The sequence below is a fragment of the Oncorhynchus mykiss genome, chromosome 17 (assembly GCF_013265735.2).
Source record: "Oncorhynchus mykiss isolate Arlee chromosome 17, USDA_OmykA_1.1, whole genome shotgun sequence".
NCBI classification, from domain to species: domain Eukaryota; kingdom Metazoa; phylum Chordata; class Actinopteri; order Salmoniformes; family Salmonidae; genus Oncorhynchus; species Oncorhynchus mykiss.
Window position 1 is genome coordinate 93,599,441 of NC_048581.1, and position 19,634 is coordinate 93,619,074.

Genomic DNA, 19,634 nt, shown 5'->3' on the forward strand with positions numbered 1-19,634 from the left:
TCTGAATGGAGGAGGTGCTGTGGGAAACGGCTCTGAATGGAGATGTGGGAAACGGCTCTGAATGGAGGAGGTGCTGTGGGAAACAGCTCTGAATGGAGGAGGTGCTGTGGGAAACGGCTCTGAATGGAGGAGGTGCTGTGGGAAACAGCTCTGAATGGAGGAGGTGCTATGGGAAACAGCTGTGAATGGAGGAGGTGCTGTGGGAAACAGCTCTGAATGGAGGAGGTGCTGTGGGAAACAGCTCTGAATGGAGGAGGTGCTGTGGGAAACAGCTCTGAATGGAGGTGCTGCTATAGGAAACAGCTGTGAATGGAGGAGGTGCTGTGGGAAACAGCTCTGAATGGAGGAGGTGCTGTGGGAAACAGCTCTGAATGGAGGAGGTGCTGTGGGAAACAGCTCTGAATGGAGGTGCTGCTATAGGAAACAGCTGTGAATGGAGGAGGTGCTGTGGGAAACAGCTCTGAATGGAGGAGGTGCTGTGGGAAACAGCTCTGAATGGAGGAGGTGCTGTGGGAAACAGCTCTGAATGGAGGAGGTTCCGTGGGAAACAGCTCTGAATGGAGGAGGTGCTGTGGAAAACGGCTCTGAATGGAGGAGGTGCTGTGGGAAACGGCTCTGAATGGAGGAGGTGCTGTGGGAAACGGCTCTGAATGGAGGAGGTGCTCATCATGAGGTAGGCACTCTGACGGTGTGGTGCCAGGTAAACAACCTCTCCCTTCAACGTTAGCAAAACAAAGGAGAGGATTGTGGACTTCAGGAGGAACCAGGCTGGACACATCCCCCCATCCTCATCAATGGGGCCACCGTGGACACAGTCAATAAGTAAAAATTCCTCTGCGTACACATCTCAGAGATGCTGAAACGTCTAACCACATGAACACACAACAGCGACTCCTCAATCTCAGGACGCTGAAGAAATTCGGCCTATCCCAGAGGGCCCTCAGTGTTCTACAGGAGCGCCAGAGAGCATACTGTCGTACTGCATCACATTCTGATACGGCAACTCCACCGCCCCGGGCAGCAGAACCCTTCAGAGGGAGATACGTGCAGCTGAACGCACCACTGGGTGACCAGTGCCTGCCTGCCAGGACACCTACAACACCAGTTGTCGCTGGAAGGTCAAGAAGAGAACCCCAGCCACGCCCTGTCTTCTCTGCCTCAATCACTCAGACGAGGGCAAGTACTGTAAGCCTGGACAATAGTCCCCCCCACACCCTCAACTCTCACTAACCTTACCGCTACTCCCCCTCCTCCTCAATGATCATGCTGCTGTTCCCCCTATGGTCATTCCCCCCCTCCTCCTCAATGATCATGCTGCTGTTCCCCCTATGGTCATTCTCCCCCACCTCCTCAATGATCATGCTGCTGTTCCCCCTATGGGCATTCCCCCCCACCCCAATGATCATGCTGCTGTTCCCCCTATGGTCATTCTCCCCCACCTCCTCAATGATCATGCTGCTGTTCCCCCTATGGTCATTCCCCCCCACCTCCTCAACGATCATGCTGCTGTTCCCCCTATGGTCATTCCCCCCCACCTCCTCAATGATCATGCTGCTGTTCCCCCTATGGTCATTCTCCCCACCCCAATGATCATGCTGCTGTTCCCCCTATGGGCATTCTCCCCCACCTCCTCAATGATCATGCTGCTGTTCCCCCTATGGTCATTCCCCCCCACCTCCTCAATGATCATGCTGCTGTTCCCCCTATGGTCATTCCCCCCCACCTCCTCAACGATCATGCTGCTGTTCCCCCTATGGTCATTACCCCCACCCCAATGATCATGCTGCTGTTCCCCCTATGGTCATTCTCCCCACCCCAATGATCATGCTGCTGTTCCCCCTATGGTCATTCTCCCCCTCCTCCTCAATGATCATGCTGCTGTTCCCCCTATGGTCATTCTCCCCCACCTCCTCAATGATCATGCTGCTGTTCCCCCTATGGTCATTCTCCCCCTCCTCCTCAATGATCATGCTGCTGTTCCCCCTATGGTCATTCCCCCCCACCTCCTCAATGATCATGCTGCTGTTCCCCCTATGGTCATTCCCCCCCACCTCCTCAATGATCATGCTGCTGTTCCCCCTATGGTCATTCCCCCCCACCTCCTCAACGATCATGCTGCTGTTCCCCCTATGGTCATTACCCCCACCCCAATGATCATGCTGCTGTTCCCCCTATGGTCATTCTCCCCACCCCAATGATCATGCTGCTGTTCCCCCTATGGTCATTCTCCCCCTCCTCCTCAATGATCATGCTGCTGTTCCCCCTATGGTCATTACCCCCACCCCAATGATCATGCTGCTGTTCCCCCTATGGTCATTCTCCCCACCCCAATGATCATGCTGCTGTTCCCCCTATGGTCATTCCCCCCCACCTCCTCAATGGTCATGCTGCTGTTCCCCCTATGGTCATCACCCCCACCCCAATGATCATGCTGCTGTTCCCCCTATGGTCATTACCCCCACCCCAATTATCATGCTGCTGTTCCCCCTATGGTCATTACCCCCACCCCAATGATCATGCTGCTGTTCCCCCTATGGGCATTCCCCCCCACCCCAATGATCATGCTGCTGTTCCCCCTATGGTCATTCCCCCCCACCCAAATGATCATGCTGCTGTTCCCCCTATGGTCATTCCCCCCCACCTCCTCAATGATCATGCTGCTGTTCCCCCCTATGGTCATCCCCCCCCACCTCCTAAACGATCATGCTGCTGTTCCCCCTATGGTCATCACCCCCACCCCAATGATCATGCTGCTGTTCCCCCTATGGTCATCACCCCCACCCCAATGATCATGCTGCTGTTCCCCCTATGGTCATTCCCCCCACCCCAATGATCATGCTGCTGTTCCCCCTATGGTCATTACCCCCACCCCAATGATCATGCTGCTGTTCCCCCTATGGTCATTCCCCCCCACCTCCTCAATGATCATGCTGCTGTTCCCCCTATGGTCATTCCCCCCCACCTCCTCAATGATCATGCTGCTGTTCCCCCTATGGTCATTCCCCCCCACCCCAATGATCATGCTGCTGTTCCCCCTATGGTCATTCCCCCCCACCTCCTCAACGATCATGCTGCTGTTCCCCCTATGGTCATTCCCCCCACCTCCTCAATGATCATGCTGCTGTTCCCCCTATGGTCATTCCCCCCCACCTCCTCAATGATCATGCTGTTGTTCCCCCTATGGTCATTCCCCCCACCCCAATGATCATGCTGCTGTTCCCCCTATGGTCATTCCCCCCAGCCCAATGATCATGCTGCTGTTCCCCCTATGGTCATTCCCCCCCACCTCCTCAATGATCATGCTGCTGTTCCCCCTATGGTCATTACCCCCACCCCAATGATCATGCTGCTGTTCCCCCTATGGTCATCACCCCCACCTCCTCAATGATCATGCTGCTGTTCCCCCTATGGTCATTACCCCCACCCCAATGATCATGCTGCTGTTCCCCCTATGGTCATCACCCCCACCCCAATGATCATGCTGCTGTTCCCCCTATGGTCATTACCCCCACCCCAATGATCATGCTGCTGTTCCCCCTATGGTCATTCCCCCCACCCCAATGATCATGCTGCTGTTCCCCCTATGGTCATTACCCCCACCCCAATGATCATGCTGCTGTTCCCCCTATGGTCATTCCCCCCACCCCAATGATCATGCTGCTGTTCCCCATATGGTCATTCCCCCCCACCTCCTCAACGATCATGCTGCTGTTCCCCTTATGGTCATTCCCCCCCACCCCAATGATCATGCTGCTGTTCCCCCTATGGTCATTCCCCCCACCTCCTCAACGATCATGCTGCTGTTCCCCCTATGGTCATTCCCCCCACCCCAATGATCATGCTGCTGTTCCCCCTATGGTCATTCCCCCCACCCCAATGATCATGCTGCTGTTCCCCCTATGGTCATTCCCCCCACCCCAATGATCATGCTGCTGTTCCCCCTATGGTCATTCCCCCCACCCCATGCTGCAACACCTGCAACCCTGTACATGTGACTATTAAACACTGTAATAACACCTGTAACCCTGTACATGTGACTATTAAACACTGTAATAACACCTGTAACCCTGTACATGTGACTATTAAACACTGTACCCTGTAATACAGGGGTGTCAAAGTCAAATGGACGGAGGGCCAAATAAAAAAATCAGCTACAAGACGAGGGCCGGACTGTTCGAATGTTCATTGAAAAATTTTTAAATGACGCATATAGTCTAGTGAACCTAATTGAACCTACTGAAAACCTAACAAATATATTACAATATGATCAGATAAATAAAGCAATATTTTCTTATGGCTCTGTCAGTAATCTTTAATTTTCAACAGACACAAAAGACAAATTTCCTTTATATAAATATCCCCATAACATGAACATTAAATGAAAGAAACCGGTATTCAAGGCACCATCAGTAGACTATATTTTCTATTTTAGCAAAAGTGGGCTAAATTTACTTCAAAGAAAAAACAATAATAGCAATTTTCTATCATCCACTCAACTGAAATATTTTTAAAATATAATTGGTTTGAAATACAAAAAAATAAAGTGCAAAAATCTATTAATCAAAAACAACACTTTGTTTAAGGAGAAGTAACATGCAGTGAAAACAAATATTAAATTTTAACTTTTAAACTTGAACTGAGTAAAAACTCTAAATATGTGATTGCACAGTAATGTTCACTTGTTTGAGGTTGAGGGTGATACTTGGTGGTGTCCCATCTTTTCCACAAGTTCATCAATGTTCGGGGTAAGGCTCTGAGCTGAAGAAATCCTCAGAATTGAGTGGAGGTGTTCAGCAGTAAGTCGACTTCTGTGTGATGTTTTGTTCAGGTTCATCAAAGAAAACAGTTGTTCACACAGGTATGTGCTGCCAAACATAGACAACGTTTGAGCAGCCTGGATGCGCAGCTGGGGCATTGTGCCGGGGAGGAAACGGGCAAACTCCGCAGCACCCACTGCCGCATATTTTTCCCTCAGTGCATCATTGCATTGGAGGTCAATCAACTCCATTTGGAGGTTTGGTGGTGAGCTTTCCACGTCAACAGCAAATGGGTTACCGAGCAGTTCCAACCTGCTTTTTTGTGCTTCAAAGTCAGCAAATCGGCGTCGAAAGTCAGTGGTAAGCATACCTATTTTATCAGCCAACTGTGTGCTCGGGAACGCACTGGTAGAGAGCTTCTCTTTCATGGTCTGGCAGCTGGGAAAGTGGCTCAAATTTTCTTTCCGCATCTGCGTCTCCCACAGAGTCAGTTTGGTTTTAAATGCCTTCACTGTACTGTACATATCAGAGATGACACGATCCCGACCCTGCAGCTGCAAGTTTATTGCATTCAGATGACTCGTAATGTCACACAGAAAAGCCATTTCACACAGAAACATTTCGTCTCGGAGTTGTGTTGTGTCTTTCCCTTTGCTGTCCAAGAATAGACAAATCTCCTCACGAAGCTCGAAACATCTTTGAAGCACCTTTCCCTGGCTTAGCCATCGCACCTCTGTGTGATAAGGCAAATCACCATGCTCCGTTTCTAACTCCGTCAGAAATGCCTTGAACTGGCGGTGATTCAAACCTTTGGCTCTGATAAAGTTAACTGTGCGCGTGATGATGCTCATTACATGCTCCATTTTCAAGGCTTTACCGCACAACGCTTCCTGGTGTATGATACAATGATAAGCTGTCAGCTCACCTGTCGCGTTTTCCTCTTGCATCTTTTCCCGTATCTTCGCCACCAGTCCGCTCCTGTGTCCACACATCGCAGGTGCTCCGCCGGTTGTCAAACCCACAAGTTTTTCCCAAGGCAGCTCCATCTCATTTACACATCTTGACACCTCTTCATACAAATCATGCCCCGTAGTTGTGCCATGCATAGGACGTAAAGCCAAAAACTCCTCTGTCACGCTTAGGCTGGAGTCCACTCCGCGGATGAAAATTGACAACTGGGCAATGTCAGAAATGTCGGTGCTCTCATCCACAGCCAAGGAATATGCAATAAAATCTTTTCCCTTTTTCACAAGCTGCTCTTTTAGATTGATGGACAACTGGTCTACTCTCTCGGCAATGGTGTTTCTGCTCAGACTCACATTTAAAAAGAGTTGCCTTTTTTCTGGGCAAACTTCGTCACAAACTTTAATCATGCAGTTTTTGATGAAATCCCCCTCCGTAAATGGCCGGGCTGATTTAGCGATCTCTTCTGCCAAAATAAAACTGGCCTTGACAGCAGCCTGGCCTTGTGATTTGGCTTTTTTGAACAGAGCCTGTCGAGATTTGAGGCCTCGTTTTAATTCCTCTGCCTTTTGTAGCCTTTGTTCCATGTCCATATTCTTGTTTTTGTCCGCGTGTTTCGTTTCATAATGTCGTCTCAGATTATACTCTTTCAGTACCGCCACACTTTCTCCACACAGAAGACACACAGGTTTTCCAGCTACCTTCGTGAACATATACTCCGACTCCCACCTTGTTTGAAACCCCCGGTTCTCAGTATCCACCTTCCGTTTTGCCATTTTTGATGGGTATCTGAAAGTTAATTTTACTGTGATGCTGACGACTGCTGTGCCAATAAATATTGAAATGAAGCAGCCTACTGCTCGGTGCGTCACCTTTGCATTGTGGGAAATGTAGTATTGGTGCGTGTAAAAGATCTGCGGGCTGCCGGCTTGCTGCGGGCCGGTTCTAATAATAAATCAAGATCATCCCAGGGGCCGTAAAAAACCTTCTTGCGGGCCGGATGTGGCCCGCGGGCCTTGACTCTGACATATGTGCTGTAATAACACCTGTAACCCTGTACATGTGACTATTAAACACTGTAATAACACCTGTAACCCTGTACATGTGACTCTTAATCACTGTAATAACACCTACAACCCTGTACATGTGACTATTAAACACTGTAATAACACCTACAACCCTGTACATGTGACTATTAAACACTGTAATAACACCTGTAACCCTGTACATGTGACTCTTAATCACTGTAATAACACCTACAACCCTGTACATGTGACTATTAAACACTGTAATAACACCTACAACCCTGTACATGTGACTATTAAACACTGTAATAACACCTGCAACCCTGTACATGTGACTATTAAACACTGTAATAACACCTGCTACCCTGTACATGTGACTATTACACACTGTAATAACACCTGTAACCCTGTACATGTGACTATTAAACACTGTAATAACACCTGTAACCCTGTACATGTGACTATTAAACACTGTAATAACACCTGCTACCCTGTACATGTGACTATTACACACTGTAATAACACCTGTAACCCTGTACATGTGACTATTAAACACTGTAATAACACCTGTAACCCTGTACATGTGACTATTAAACACTGTAATAACACCTGTAACCCTGTACATGTGACTATTAAACACTGTAATAACACCTGTAACCCTGTACATGTGACTATTAAACACTGTAATAACACCTACAACCCTGTACATGTGACTATTAAACACTGTAATAACACCTGCAACCCTGTACATGTGACTATTAAACACTGTAATAACACCTGTAACCCTGTACATGTGACGATTAAACATTGTAATAACACCTGTAACCCTGTACATGTGACTATTAAACACTGTAATAACACCTGTAACCCTGTACATGTGACTATTAAACACTGTAATAACACCTGTAACCCTGTACATGTGACTATTAAACACTGTAATAACACCTGTAACCCTGTACATGTGACTATAAAACCCTGTAATAACACCTACAACCCTGTACATGTGACTATTAAACACTGTACCCTGTAATAACACCTGTAACCCTGTACATGTAACTATTAAACACTGTAATAACACCTGTAACCCTGTACATGTGACTATAAAACCCTGTAATAACACCTACAACCCTGTACATGTGACTATTAAACACTGTACCCTGTAATAACACCTGTAACCCTGTACATGTGACTATTAAACACTGTAATAACACCTGTAACCCTGTACATGTGACTATTAAACACTGTAATAACACCTGTAACCCTGTACATGTGACTATTAAACACTGTAATAACACCTGCAACCCTGTACATGTGACTATTAAACACTGTAATAACACCTGCAACCCTGTACATGTGACTATTAAACACTGTAATAACACCTGTAACCCTGTACATGTGACTATTAAACACTGTAATAACACCTGTAACCCTGTACATGTGACTATTAAACACTGTAATAACACCTGTAACCCTGTACATGTGACTATTAAACACTGTACCCTGTAATAACACCTGTAACCCTGTACATGTGACTATTAAACACTGTACCCTGTAATAACACCTGTAACCCTGTACATGTAACTATTAAACACTGTAATAACACCTGCAACCCTGTACATGTGACTATAAAACACTGAAAAAGCAACACTTTGCAGAACTGACCACTTCCTTTAGTTGGATGTCATTGTACAGGCAGGGGTGGGAGTGACCTCAACCCACCACCTAACATGTCTAGTGTGACGGCTATGGTGTACCCACCTGTCCAGGTCCGTCTCCAGTCCGTGTAGTCTGTTCACCAGGGTCGTCTTCTCAGAACGGAGACACTCACATTCCTGCTGCAGACTGGGACAGTCCTTCTGAAGACGCTCAAACTCCCCTACAGAGAGATGTGAACAGGTTACAACAGCTGATTCTCACTGAACAGTCATTGTACTGAGCCTTAAACATTCATAAATTCTTCTCGAGCCATTAGTTCACATGTAACAGACAGGATGAAGGCAAAATGGTAGTAGGTGTTTGTACCATGTTGAGCTGCTATCGTGTTGTGCTGCTACAATATTGTTCTGCTACCATGCTGTATGGTCATGTGTTGCTACCATGTTGTGCTGCTACCATATTGTGCTGCTACCATGCTGTGCTGCTACCATGCTGTATTGTCATGTGTTTATCTATATAACCCTAACCCTTTATTTAACCAAGTATATATATATATATAACCCTTTATTTAACCAGGTATTTATATATATAACCCTAACCCTTTATTTAACCAGGTATTTATATATATAACCCTTTATTTAACCAGGTATTTATATATATATAACCCTAACCCTTTATTTAACCAGGTATTTATATATATAACCCTAACCCTTTATTTAACCAGGTATTTATATATATAACCCTTTATTTAACCAGGTATTTATATATATAACCCTAACCCTTTATTTAACCAGGTATTTATATATGTAACCCTTTATTTAACCAGGTATATATATATATATAACCCTAACCCTTTATTTAACCAGGTATTTATATATATAACCCTAACCCTTTATTTAACCAGGTAGGCCAGTTGAGAACAAGTTCTCATTTACAACTGCAACTTGGCCAAGATAAAGCATAGCAGTATCGAAGGTGGGCTTTTTACAGCTGTGTACAGCTGCAGCGATCTGTGAGCTGCTCAGATAGCTGATGCTTAAAGTTAGTGAGGGAGATATGATTTTTGCAATTCGTTCCAGTCATTGGCGCGCTGGAGCGCGTGCTACGGATGTGTGTTGCTATAGTGACCAGTGAGCTGAGACAAAGCGGAGCTTTACCTAGAAAAGACTTGTAGATGACCTGGAGCCAGTGAGTTTGGCGACGAGTATGAAGCGAGGGCCAGCCAACAAGAGCATACAGGTCGCAGTAGTGGGAAGTATAAGGGGCTTAGGTGACAAAACAGATGGCACTGTGATAGACTGCATCCAATTTGTTGAGCAGAGTGTTGGAGGCCATTTTGTAAAGGACATCGCCGAAGTCGAGGATCGGTAGGATAGTCAGTTTTACGAGGGTATGTTTGACAGCATGAGTGAAGGAGGCTTTGTGGTGAAATAGGAAGCCAATTCTAGATTTAATATTGGATTGAGGATGCTTAATATTACTCTGGAAGGAGAGTTTACAGTCTAGCCAGACACCTAGGTATTTGTAGTTGTCCACATATTCTAAGTCAGAACCGTCTAGAGTAGTGATGCTAGTCGGGCGGGCGGGCGGATGCGGGTAGCTATCGGTTAAAAAGCATGCATTTCGTTTTGCTAGCGTTTAAGAGCAGTTGAAGGCCACAGAAGGAGAGTTGTGTGGCATTGAAGCTCGTCTGGAGGTTTGTTAACCTTTTTGGGATAGGTGGAAGCATTTTCACTTTTGGATTAATAGCGTGCCCAGAGTGAACTGCCTCCTACTCTGTCCCAGATGCTAATATAATCATATTATTATTAGTATTGGATAGAAAACACTCTGAAGTTTCTAAAACTGTTTGAATGATGTCTGTGAGTATAATAGAACTCATATGGCAGGCAAAAACCTGAGAAAAATCCAACCAGGAAGTGGAAAATCTGAGGTTTGGAAACTACTGTATTATTGACTGTACGCTTGTTTATTCCATGTGTAACTCTGTGTTGTTGTATGTGTCGAACTGCTTTGCTTTATCTTAGCCAGGTCGCAGTTGTAAATGAGAACTTGTTCTCAATTCGACTACCTGGTTAAATAAAGGTGAAATAAAATAAATAAATAAAGATTTAGTATATTATCCTAACGTGACTTGTAGCTCTCTGCTGGTGCTGGTTCTGCAGTTGGAAGTTTTAGGGGAGGGCTCAATATTTCACCACTCTTCACTGCTCAAACCAGAAAGGCTAATACATGGTTTACAAATCGTAACCAATCAAAATGCTACAAATGTTTACATGTAGCTAATTAAACCAATCACATGCCAGGCACAACCAATTCCTTTTCGCGTTTTCCCTCAGAACTTTTTCCATTTCTTAGCTAGCTATCAAGAACAACGAAACGCGGTGGAATCAAAGCCTTCTTTAACCCCTCCCCAGAGTCTAGCGACGACGTGTTCTACATCACTAGAGTCTAGCGACGATGTGTTCAACATCGCCACTAGAGAGTCTAGCGACGACGTGTTCTACATCGCCACTAGAGAGTCTAGCGACAACGTGTTCTACATCGCCACTAGAGTCTAGCGACAACGTGTTCTACATCGCCACTAGAGAGTCTAGCGACAACGTGTTCTACATCACCACTAGAGAGTCTAGCGACGACGTGTTCTACATCGCCACTAGAGAGTCTAGCGACGACGTGTTCTACATCACCACTAGAGAGTCTAGCGACAACGTGTTCTACATCACTAGAGTCTAGCGACAACGTGTTCTACATCACCACTAGAGTCTAGCGACGACGTGTTCTACATCACTAGAGTCTAGCGACAACGTGTTCTACATCACCACTAGAGTCTAGCGACGACGTGTTCTACATCGCCACTAGAGAGTCTAGCGACGACGTGTTCTACATCGCCAGAGTCTAGCGACAACGTGTTCTACATCGCCACTAGAGAGTCTAGCGACAACGTGTTCTACATCGCCACTAGAGTCTAGCGACAACGTGTTCTACATCACCACTAGAGTCTAGCGACGACGTGTTCTACATCACCACTAGAGTCTAGCGACAACGTGTTCTACATCACCACTAGAGAGTCTAGCGACGACGTATTCTACATCGCCACTAGAGAGTCTAGCGACGACGTGTTCTACATCGCCACTAGAGTCTAGCGACAACGTGTTCTACATCGCCGGAGTCTAGCGACGACGTGTTCTACATCGCCGGAGTCTAGCGACGACGTGTTCTACATCGCCAGGGTCTAGCGACAACGTGTTCTACATCGCCACTAGAGAGTCTAGCGACAACGTGTTCTACATCGCCACTAGAGAGTCTAGCGACAACGTGTTCTACATCACCACTAGAGAGTCTAGCGACAACGTGTTCTACATCACCACTAGAGAGTCTAGCGACAACGTGTTCTACATCACCACTAGAGAGTCTAGCGACAACGTGTTCTACATCGCCACTAGAGAGTCTAGCGACGACGTGTTCTACATCACCACTAGAGTCTAGCGACAACGTGTTCTACATCACCACTAGAGAGTCTAGCGACGACGTGTTCTACATCGCTAGAGAGTCAATCGACGTGTTCATCATCACGAGAGTGAGCCAGACAAAACGTTTAATCGTCGTATTGAAAAGTGCAACAGCAAACATTTATACAGGTGATTCAAACAACCTTTATTTTATTTAAAAGTGCAACTGCAAACTGAACAACTGATGACAATTAAAAATGTCAGGATCGTCATTTGCAGTTTTTTATTTTTGGTGCTCCAAGCCTTACAGCCTTTCTTCTAGGAGCTCCAGTGCTCCCAATGAAAAGAAGTTCATTTCCAAGTTAGATTAACATAGTATGGCAATGTACCTTGTAGTTCAGGAGGTCTCTGCTGGTGTAGGCTCTGCTGTTGGAAGGGTTAGGGGTCAGTGATTAGGTTTAGTATAGTATCGTACCTTGTAGATCGTTAGTTCTCTGCTGGTGCTGGTGCAGGCTCTGCTGTTGGAAGGGTTAGGGGTCAGTGATTAGGTTTAGTATAGTATCGTACCTTGTAGATCGTTAGTTCTCTGCTGGTGCTGGTGCAGGCTCTGCTGTTGGAAGGGTTAGGGGTCAGTGATTAGGTTTAGTATAGTATCGTACCTTGTAGATCGTTAGTTTTCTGCTGGTGCCTGTGCAGGCTCTGCTGTTGGATGGTGGCCTGCAGGGAGTTCATCTCCTGTTCGTATTTCGACGCAGCCTGACGCCACTTCTCCAGCTCGGCCGTGACACCTCCCAGGTCCCTCTGCAGGGCGGCGATGTCTCGCTCCCTCTCGGCCCTGGCGGCCTCCATGGCGTGGTGGAGAACTAGCACTTCCTCCTGAGCAGAGTACAGCTCCTCCTGTGTGCTGCTGACGCTGCTCTCTCTTCTCTCCTTCAGCTCCTCCATGTCTACCGCTAGCTTCCCCAACTGACCTGGAAACAGATGGTATATACTTTCATATACATTATATAATATAGAACATCCCTCCCCCAACTGACCTGGAAACAGATGGTATATACTTTCATATACACTATATAATATAGAACATCTCTCCCCTAACTGACCTGGAAACAGATGGTATATACTTTCATATACATTATATAATATAGAACATCTCTCCCCCAACTGACCTGGAAACAGATGGTATATACTTTCATATACACTATATAATGGAATAACTCTTTCCATGACAGACTGACCAGGTGAATGATATGATCCCTTATTGATGTCACTTGTTAAATCCACTTCAATCAGTGTAGATGAAGCGGAGGAGACAGGTTAAAGAAGGATTTTTAAGCCTTATGATAATTGAGACATGGATTGTGTATATGTGCCATTCAGAGGGTGAATGGGCAAGACAAAAGATTTAAGTGCCTTTGAACGGGGTATGGTAGTAGGTACCAGGCGAACCGGTTTGTTTCAGCACTACTGGGTATATAACACTTAACAGTTTCTAGTGTGTATCAAGAATGGTCCACCACCCAAAGGACATCCAGCCAACTTGACAACTGTGGGAAGCATTGGAGTCAAAAGGGGCCAGCATCCCTGTGGAACGCTTGACACCTTGTAGAGTCCATGCCGACTAATTCAGGTTGTTCTGAGTGCAACTCATTAATAGGAAGATGTCCTTAATGTTTTGTACACTCAGTGTACACTACATGGCCAAAAATATGTTGACACCTGCTCTTCGAACATCTCATTACAAAATCTTGGGCATTAACATACAATTGGTCCCCCCTTTACTGCTATTACAGCCTCCACTCTTCAGCTTTCCACTAGACAACCTCACTTTGTGCACAGGGGCATTGACATCCTAAAACAGGAAAGGGTCTTCCCCAAACTGTTGCCACAAAGTTGGAAGCATGGAATCGTCTAGAATATAATTTCATGCTGAAGCGTTAAAATTGCCCTTCCCTGGAACTAAGGGGCCTAGCCCGAACCATGAAAAACAGCTCCAGACCATTATTCCTCCTCCACCAAACTTCATAGTTGGCATTTTGCAGTCGGGCAGGTAGCGTTCTCCAAACCCAGATTCGTCCGTCGGACTGCCAGATGGTGAGTGATTCATTACTCCAGAGAACGCGTTTCCACTGCTCCAGAGTCCAATGGCGGCGAGCTTTACACCACTCCAGCCAACGTTTGGCATTGCGCATGGTGATCTTAGGCTTGTGTGCGGATACTCGGCCAAGGAAACTCATTTCATGAAGCTCCCAACGAACAATTATTTGTAGGCAACGTCAGCACGAGGCAGTTTGGAACTCGGTAGTGAGTGTTCCAACCCGAAGACAAACAATTATTACGAGCTACGCGCTTCAGAACTCAGCGGTCCAGTTCGGTGAGTTTGTGTGGCCTACCACTTCACAGCTGAGCCGTTGTTGCTCCTAGACTTCACAATTACAGCACTTACAGACTCTAGCATGGCAGAAATGTATAATTGTTTTATAAAAATACTAAACTGAAAGATAATTTACATAAGTATTCAGACCCTTTACTCAGTACATTGTTGAAGCACCTTTGGCAATGATTACAGCCTAGAGTCTTCCTGGGTATGACGCTACAAGCTTAGCACACCTGTATTTGGGGAGCTTCTCCCATTCTTCTCTGCAGATCCTCTCAAGCGCTGTCAGGTTGGATGGGGAGCGTCACGGCATTTTCAGGTCTCTCTAGAGATGTTCGGTCGGGTTCTGGTCAGGGCTCTGGTTTGGTCACTCAGAGACATGTCCCGAAGCCACTGCTGCGCTGTCTTGGCTGTGTGCTTAGGGTCGTTGTCCTGTTGGAAGGTGAAACTTCACCCCAGTCTGAGGTCCTGAGTGCTCTGGAGCAGGTTTTCATCAAGGATCTCTCTGTACATTGCTCTGTTCATCTGACCCTCGATCCTGCCTAGTCTCCTAGTCCCTGCCTCTGGAAAAACATCCCCACAGCATGATGCTGCCACCACCATGCTTCACCGTAGGGATGGGGCCAGGTTTCCTCCAGATGTGACACTTGGCATCCAGGCCAAAGAGTTCAATCTTTGTTTCATTAGACAAGAGAATCTTGTTTCTGAGAATCTTTAGGCAAACTCCAAGCGGGCTGTCATGTGCCTTTTTACTGATGAGTGGCTTCCGTCTGGCCACTCTACCATAAAGGCCTGATTGCTGGAGTGCTGCAGAGATGGTTTTCCTTCTGGAAGGTTCTCCCATCTCCACAGAGGAACTCTGGAGCTCTGTCAGAGTGACCATCTGGTTCTTGGTTACCTGACCAAGGCCGTTCTACCCCGATTGCTCAGTTTGGACGGGCGGCCAGATCTAGGAAGAGTCTTGGTGGTTTCAAACTTCTTCCATTTAAGAATGATGGAGGCCACTGTGTCTTCAATGCTGCAGATATTTTTTGGTACCCTTCCCCAGATCTGTGCCTCGACACAATCCTGTCTCGGAGCTCTACGGACAATACCTTCAATCCCCTTGCTTGGTTTTAGCTCTGACATGCACTGTCAACTGTGTGACCTTATATAAACATGGGTTTTCCTTTCCAAATCATGTCCAATCAATTAAATGTACCACAAGTGGACTCCAATCAAGTTGTAGCAACACCTTAAGGATTATCAATGGAAACAGGATGCACCTGATCTCAATTTTAAGTCTCATAACAAAGGGTCTGAATACTTATGTAAATAAGGTTGGTTTATTTATATTTAATACATTTGCAAAAATATCTAAAAACATGTATTTGCTTTGTCATTTTGATGTTCATGGAGGAGATTGCCGCCGTTTTACAGTCTCATCGGAGATCCTTCGGAAAGTATTCAGACCCCTCAGCTTTTTCCACATTTTGTTACCCATGCCTTATTCTACAATTAGTATTTATTTCTCATCACGTGCCCCAAATACAACAGGTAATCAAAGTTTATACACAGAGTCTATGGAGTCAAGTTGCACTTCCTACCTTAGTGAAATGCTTACAGGCAATGGTGCAGAAACAAAAAAGATGTGTGTGTATGTATATGTGATCCAAGTCATAGTTTTTTTTAATTTTACCTTTATTTAACTAGGCAAGTCAGTTAAGAACAAATTGTTATTTACAATGACCGCCTACCCGGATGATGCTGGGCCAATTGAGAACAGTGGGTTAACTGCCTTGTTCAGGGGCAGAACGACAGATTTTTACCTTGTCAGCTCGGGGATTCGATCTTGCAACCTTTCGGTTGCTAGTCCAACGGTCTAACCACTAGGCTACCCTGCCGCCCCAAGGTTAGCTCTAGTTAACTCCCACTGCAGGTACCGATCGGTACCATCCTCCCTCTGCAGGGACCGATCGGTACCATCCTCCCTCTGCAGGGACCGATCGGTACCATCCTCCCTCTGCAGGTACCGATCGGTACCATCCTCCCTCTGTAGGTACTGGATCTGCTTGGCTGACTCCTCAGTCTGTAGGTACTGATCGGTACTATACTCACTCTGTAGGTACTGGATCTGCTTAGCTGACTCCTTAGTCTGCTGCCTGTTACTCCTCCTCTCCTCTTCCAGTAAGGCCTGGAGCTCCAGACACTTCTGCTTGCCTGTGTTGGCCAACTCCTGGGCCTCCAGCAGCTCTCTGTGGAGGTGGTGAATCACCTGCTCTCTGTCCCCAGGCTCCAGGTTGGCCATCCGCAGCTCATCTAGACCAGGACAGACAGGTGGGATATAGTTAGATATAGGCATAAAGGAAAGGAAGGAGATGAGGGTGCTAGAGCGGTGGGTGGGATCTGAACCCATGCTGGCAGCTGTACAAAGTACATGTGATGCAGAGGCTGGAGCTTAGATTGAAAGGCCACAGAAAAACTTATCAAAGTCAGTTGTGTATTTATGTTTTCATAATTGATCAGGAAGTTATGGATAGGGTTGGGCAGCATGCAGATGTTCATACCGTTTATGTACCATACAGGGGTATATGGTATTCCCCAATGTGCACAGAAGAAGCGCTATTTAAAATAAAACCTGGATCTGGATCAAGGAGGGGGTTGAATGTCTCAGCTGTTACCAAGAAGCTTGATCTTGACAGCTAGCAAGTTAGCAAATCACATGCATAGCTGGAGCCCTGAGCTGGATAATTTCACACTTCTTAGATATACTTCACTTAATAATTGAATGCACTGGCGTAGCAAACACCACCCCAAATACCCCAGCATACGTTATATCGCCACGCCTTGATATGGACATCAGTACCGTATCTGTATACCCACCACACGTGGCTGGCTGCCTGTTACTCAAAGGATTTGTGACACACTACAGTGACGAACAACCAACCACGGCTCGGCCTCAGTCCCTAATTAATACCGGTTCACGTGGGAGAATTTTAAGTCCTTTCAGATGGGGACCCACTCCTCGACCAGCCCATTCTTACATGTTTTGCACTTGGGGAAAATGTTGGAAGAACGTTTCCACCCCCCCTGTAACCCTACCCCCTCCAGCAGCCACTCTGTCAGGGTCCACCACCCCAACCCTACCCCCTCCAGCAGCCACTCTGTCAGGGTCCACCACCCCTACCCCTTCAGCAGCCTCTCTGTCAGGGTCCATCACCCCAACCCTACCCCCTCCAGCAGCCTCTCTGTCAGGGTCCATCACCCCAACCCTACCCCCTCCAGCAGCCTCTCTGTCAGGGTCCATCACCCCAACCCTACCCCCTCCAGCAGCCTCTCTGTCAGGGTCCATCACCCCAACCCTACCCCCTCCAGCAGCCACTCTGTCAGGGTCCATCACCCCAACCCTACCCCCTCCAGCAGCCTCTCTGTCAGGGTCCATCACCCCAACCCTACCCCCTCCAGCAGCCACTCTGTCAGGGTCCACCACCCCAACCCCCTCCAGCAGCCACTCTGTCAGGGTCCACCATCCCAACCCTAATCCCTCCAGCAGCCTCTCTGCTGGACAGCTGTTGATACTGAATATATTATATTTATTCCAGAACAAGGTGACAGCTGTTGATGCTGAAGGTATGAGATCTATTCCAGAACAAGGTGACAGCTGTTGATACTGAAGGTATAAGATCTATTCCAGAACAAGGTAACAGCTGTTGATGCTGAAGGTATGAGATCTATTCCAGAACACGGTGACAGCTGTTGATACTGAAGGTATAAGATCTATTCCAGAACACGGTGACAGTTGTTGATGCTGAAGGTATGAGATCTATTCCAGAACAAGGTGACATCTATTGATACTGAAGGTATAAGATCTATTCCAGAACAAGGTGACAGCTGTTGATACTGAAGGTATAAGACCTATTCTAGCACCCTGACTAATGCAATGGCATGTTGTTGTGACTGTCTTAAAGAAAACCCTTTGAGTTCTATTAGATAAATAGCTCTGAATCCACAATATGGCAGAGGTTGAAAAGCCATAACACATATGTTTTCTCAACAACAGGTTATGGTGAATAATATGAAAGGCTGCACTGAAATCTAACAGTACAGCTCCCACAATCATCTTATTATCAATTTATTTCAACCAATCATCAGTCATTTGTGTCAGTGCAGTACATGCTGAGTGCCCTTCTCTATAAGCATGCTGAAAGTCTGTTCATTTGTTTACAGAGAAATATCATTGTATTTGTTAAAGGAGGTGTGATGGAGCTTTTCTGGTGACACTGTCTGTGATTTATTTAGAATTCAAGTCACACTTAACCAGCACGGCTACCACATCATTCTGCAGCGATTCGCCATCCCATCTAGTATGTGCTTAGTGGGACTATCATTTGTTTTTCAACAGGACAGTGACCCAACACACCTTTAGGCTGTGTAAGGGATATTTGACCCAGAAGAAGAGTGATGGAGTGCTGCATCAGATGACCTGGCCTCCACAATCCCCCGACCTCAACCCAATTGAGGTGGTTTGGGATGAGTCGGACCGCAGAGTGAAGGAAAAGCAGCGAACAAGTGCTCAGCATATTTGGGAACTCCTTCAAGACTGTTGGAAAAGCATTCCAGGTGAAGCTGGTTGAGAGAATGACAAGAGTGTGCAAAGCTGTCAACAAGGCAAAGGGTGGCTACTTTGAAGAATCTCAAATATAAAATATATTTTGATTTGCTAAACACTTTTTTGGTTACTATATGATTCCATATGTGTTATTTCATAGTGTTGATGTCTTCACTATTATTCCACAACGTAGGAAATAAAAAAAATTAAGAAAAATCCTTGTATGTGTTCTAAATCTTTTGACCAGTAGTGTATTCAATGGAGTCCCCCAGGAACCAGCCAGGTTTGGCCTCCCCATCCCTAAAGCTCCATATATATTCAATAGTCCCCCAGGCACCAGCCAGGTTTGGCCTCCCCATCCCTAAAGCTCCATATATATTCAATAGTCCGCCAGGAACCAGCCAGGTGTATATATATATATATATATATATTCAGCCAGGTTTGGCACTGTTGATCCATCCAGCTACCTCTCTTGACAACAGATTTTATGGCAATAAGACGCAATAAAACATTAAATATGTATTACCTTTGAGCAGGGCGACCCTGTTCTGTGGCTCGTTCAGCTCACGATCATCCATGTTTCCATCTACACACACATACAGAGACAGAGAGAAAGAAGAGGAAGAGGAGAGGAGAGAGGAGAGGAAGAGGAGAAGGAGAGAGGAGAGGGAGAGGAGAGGCAGAGGAGAGAGGAGAGAAAGAGGAGAGAGGAGAGGAGAGAGGAGAGAGAAGAGGAGAGGTAGAAGAGAGAGGAGAGGGAGAGAGGAGAGGTAGAGGAGAGGAGAGAAAGAGGAGAGGAAGAGGAGAGAGGAGAAG

General features: G+C 46.4%; 1 protein-coding gene across 8 annotated transcripts in view; it reads right to left on the reverse strand.

Moving 5' to 3' along the window:
- LOC110494844 (sarcolemmal membrane-associated protein) overlaps positions 1 to 19,634 on the reverse strand; it is a 112,513-nt gene that overhangs the window by 21,258 nt on the left and 71,621 nt on the right. For all 8 annotated transcript variants that reach the window (XM_036950988.1, XM_036950985.1, XM_036950989.1 and 5 more), the window contains 4 exons: positions 19,345 to 19,404; positions 16,328 to 16,528; positions 12,513 to 12,824; positions 8,504 to 8,621 (listed from right to left, as the gene is read on the reverse strand). In XM_036950988.1, the coding sequence (XP_036806883.1) occupies positions 8,504 to 8,621; positions 12,513 to 12,824; positions 16,328 to 16,528; positions 19,345 to 19,404 (691 nt within the window). The remainder of the gene's footprint in view (positions 1 to 8,503; positions 8,622 to 12,512; positions 12,825 to 16,327; positions 16,529 to 19,344; positions 19,405 to 19,634) is intronic.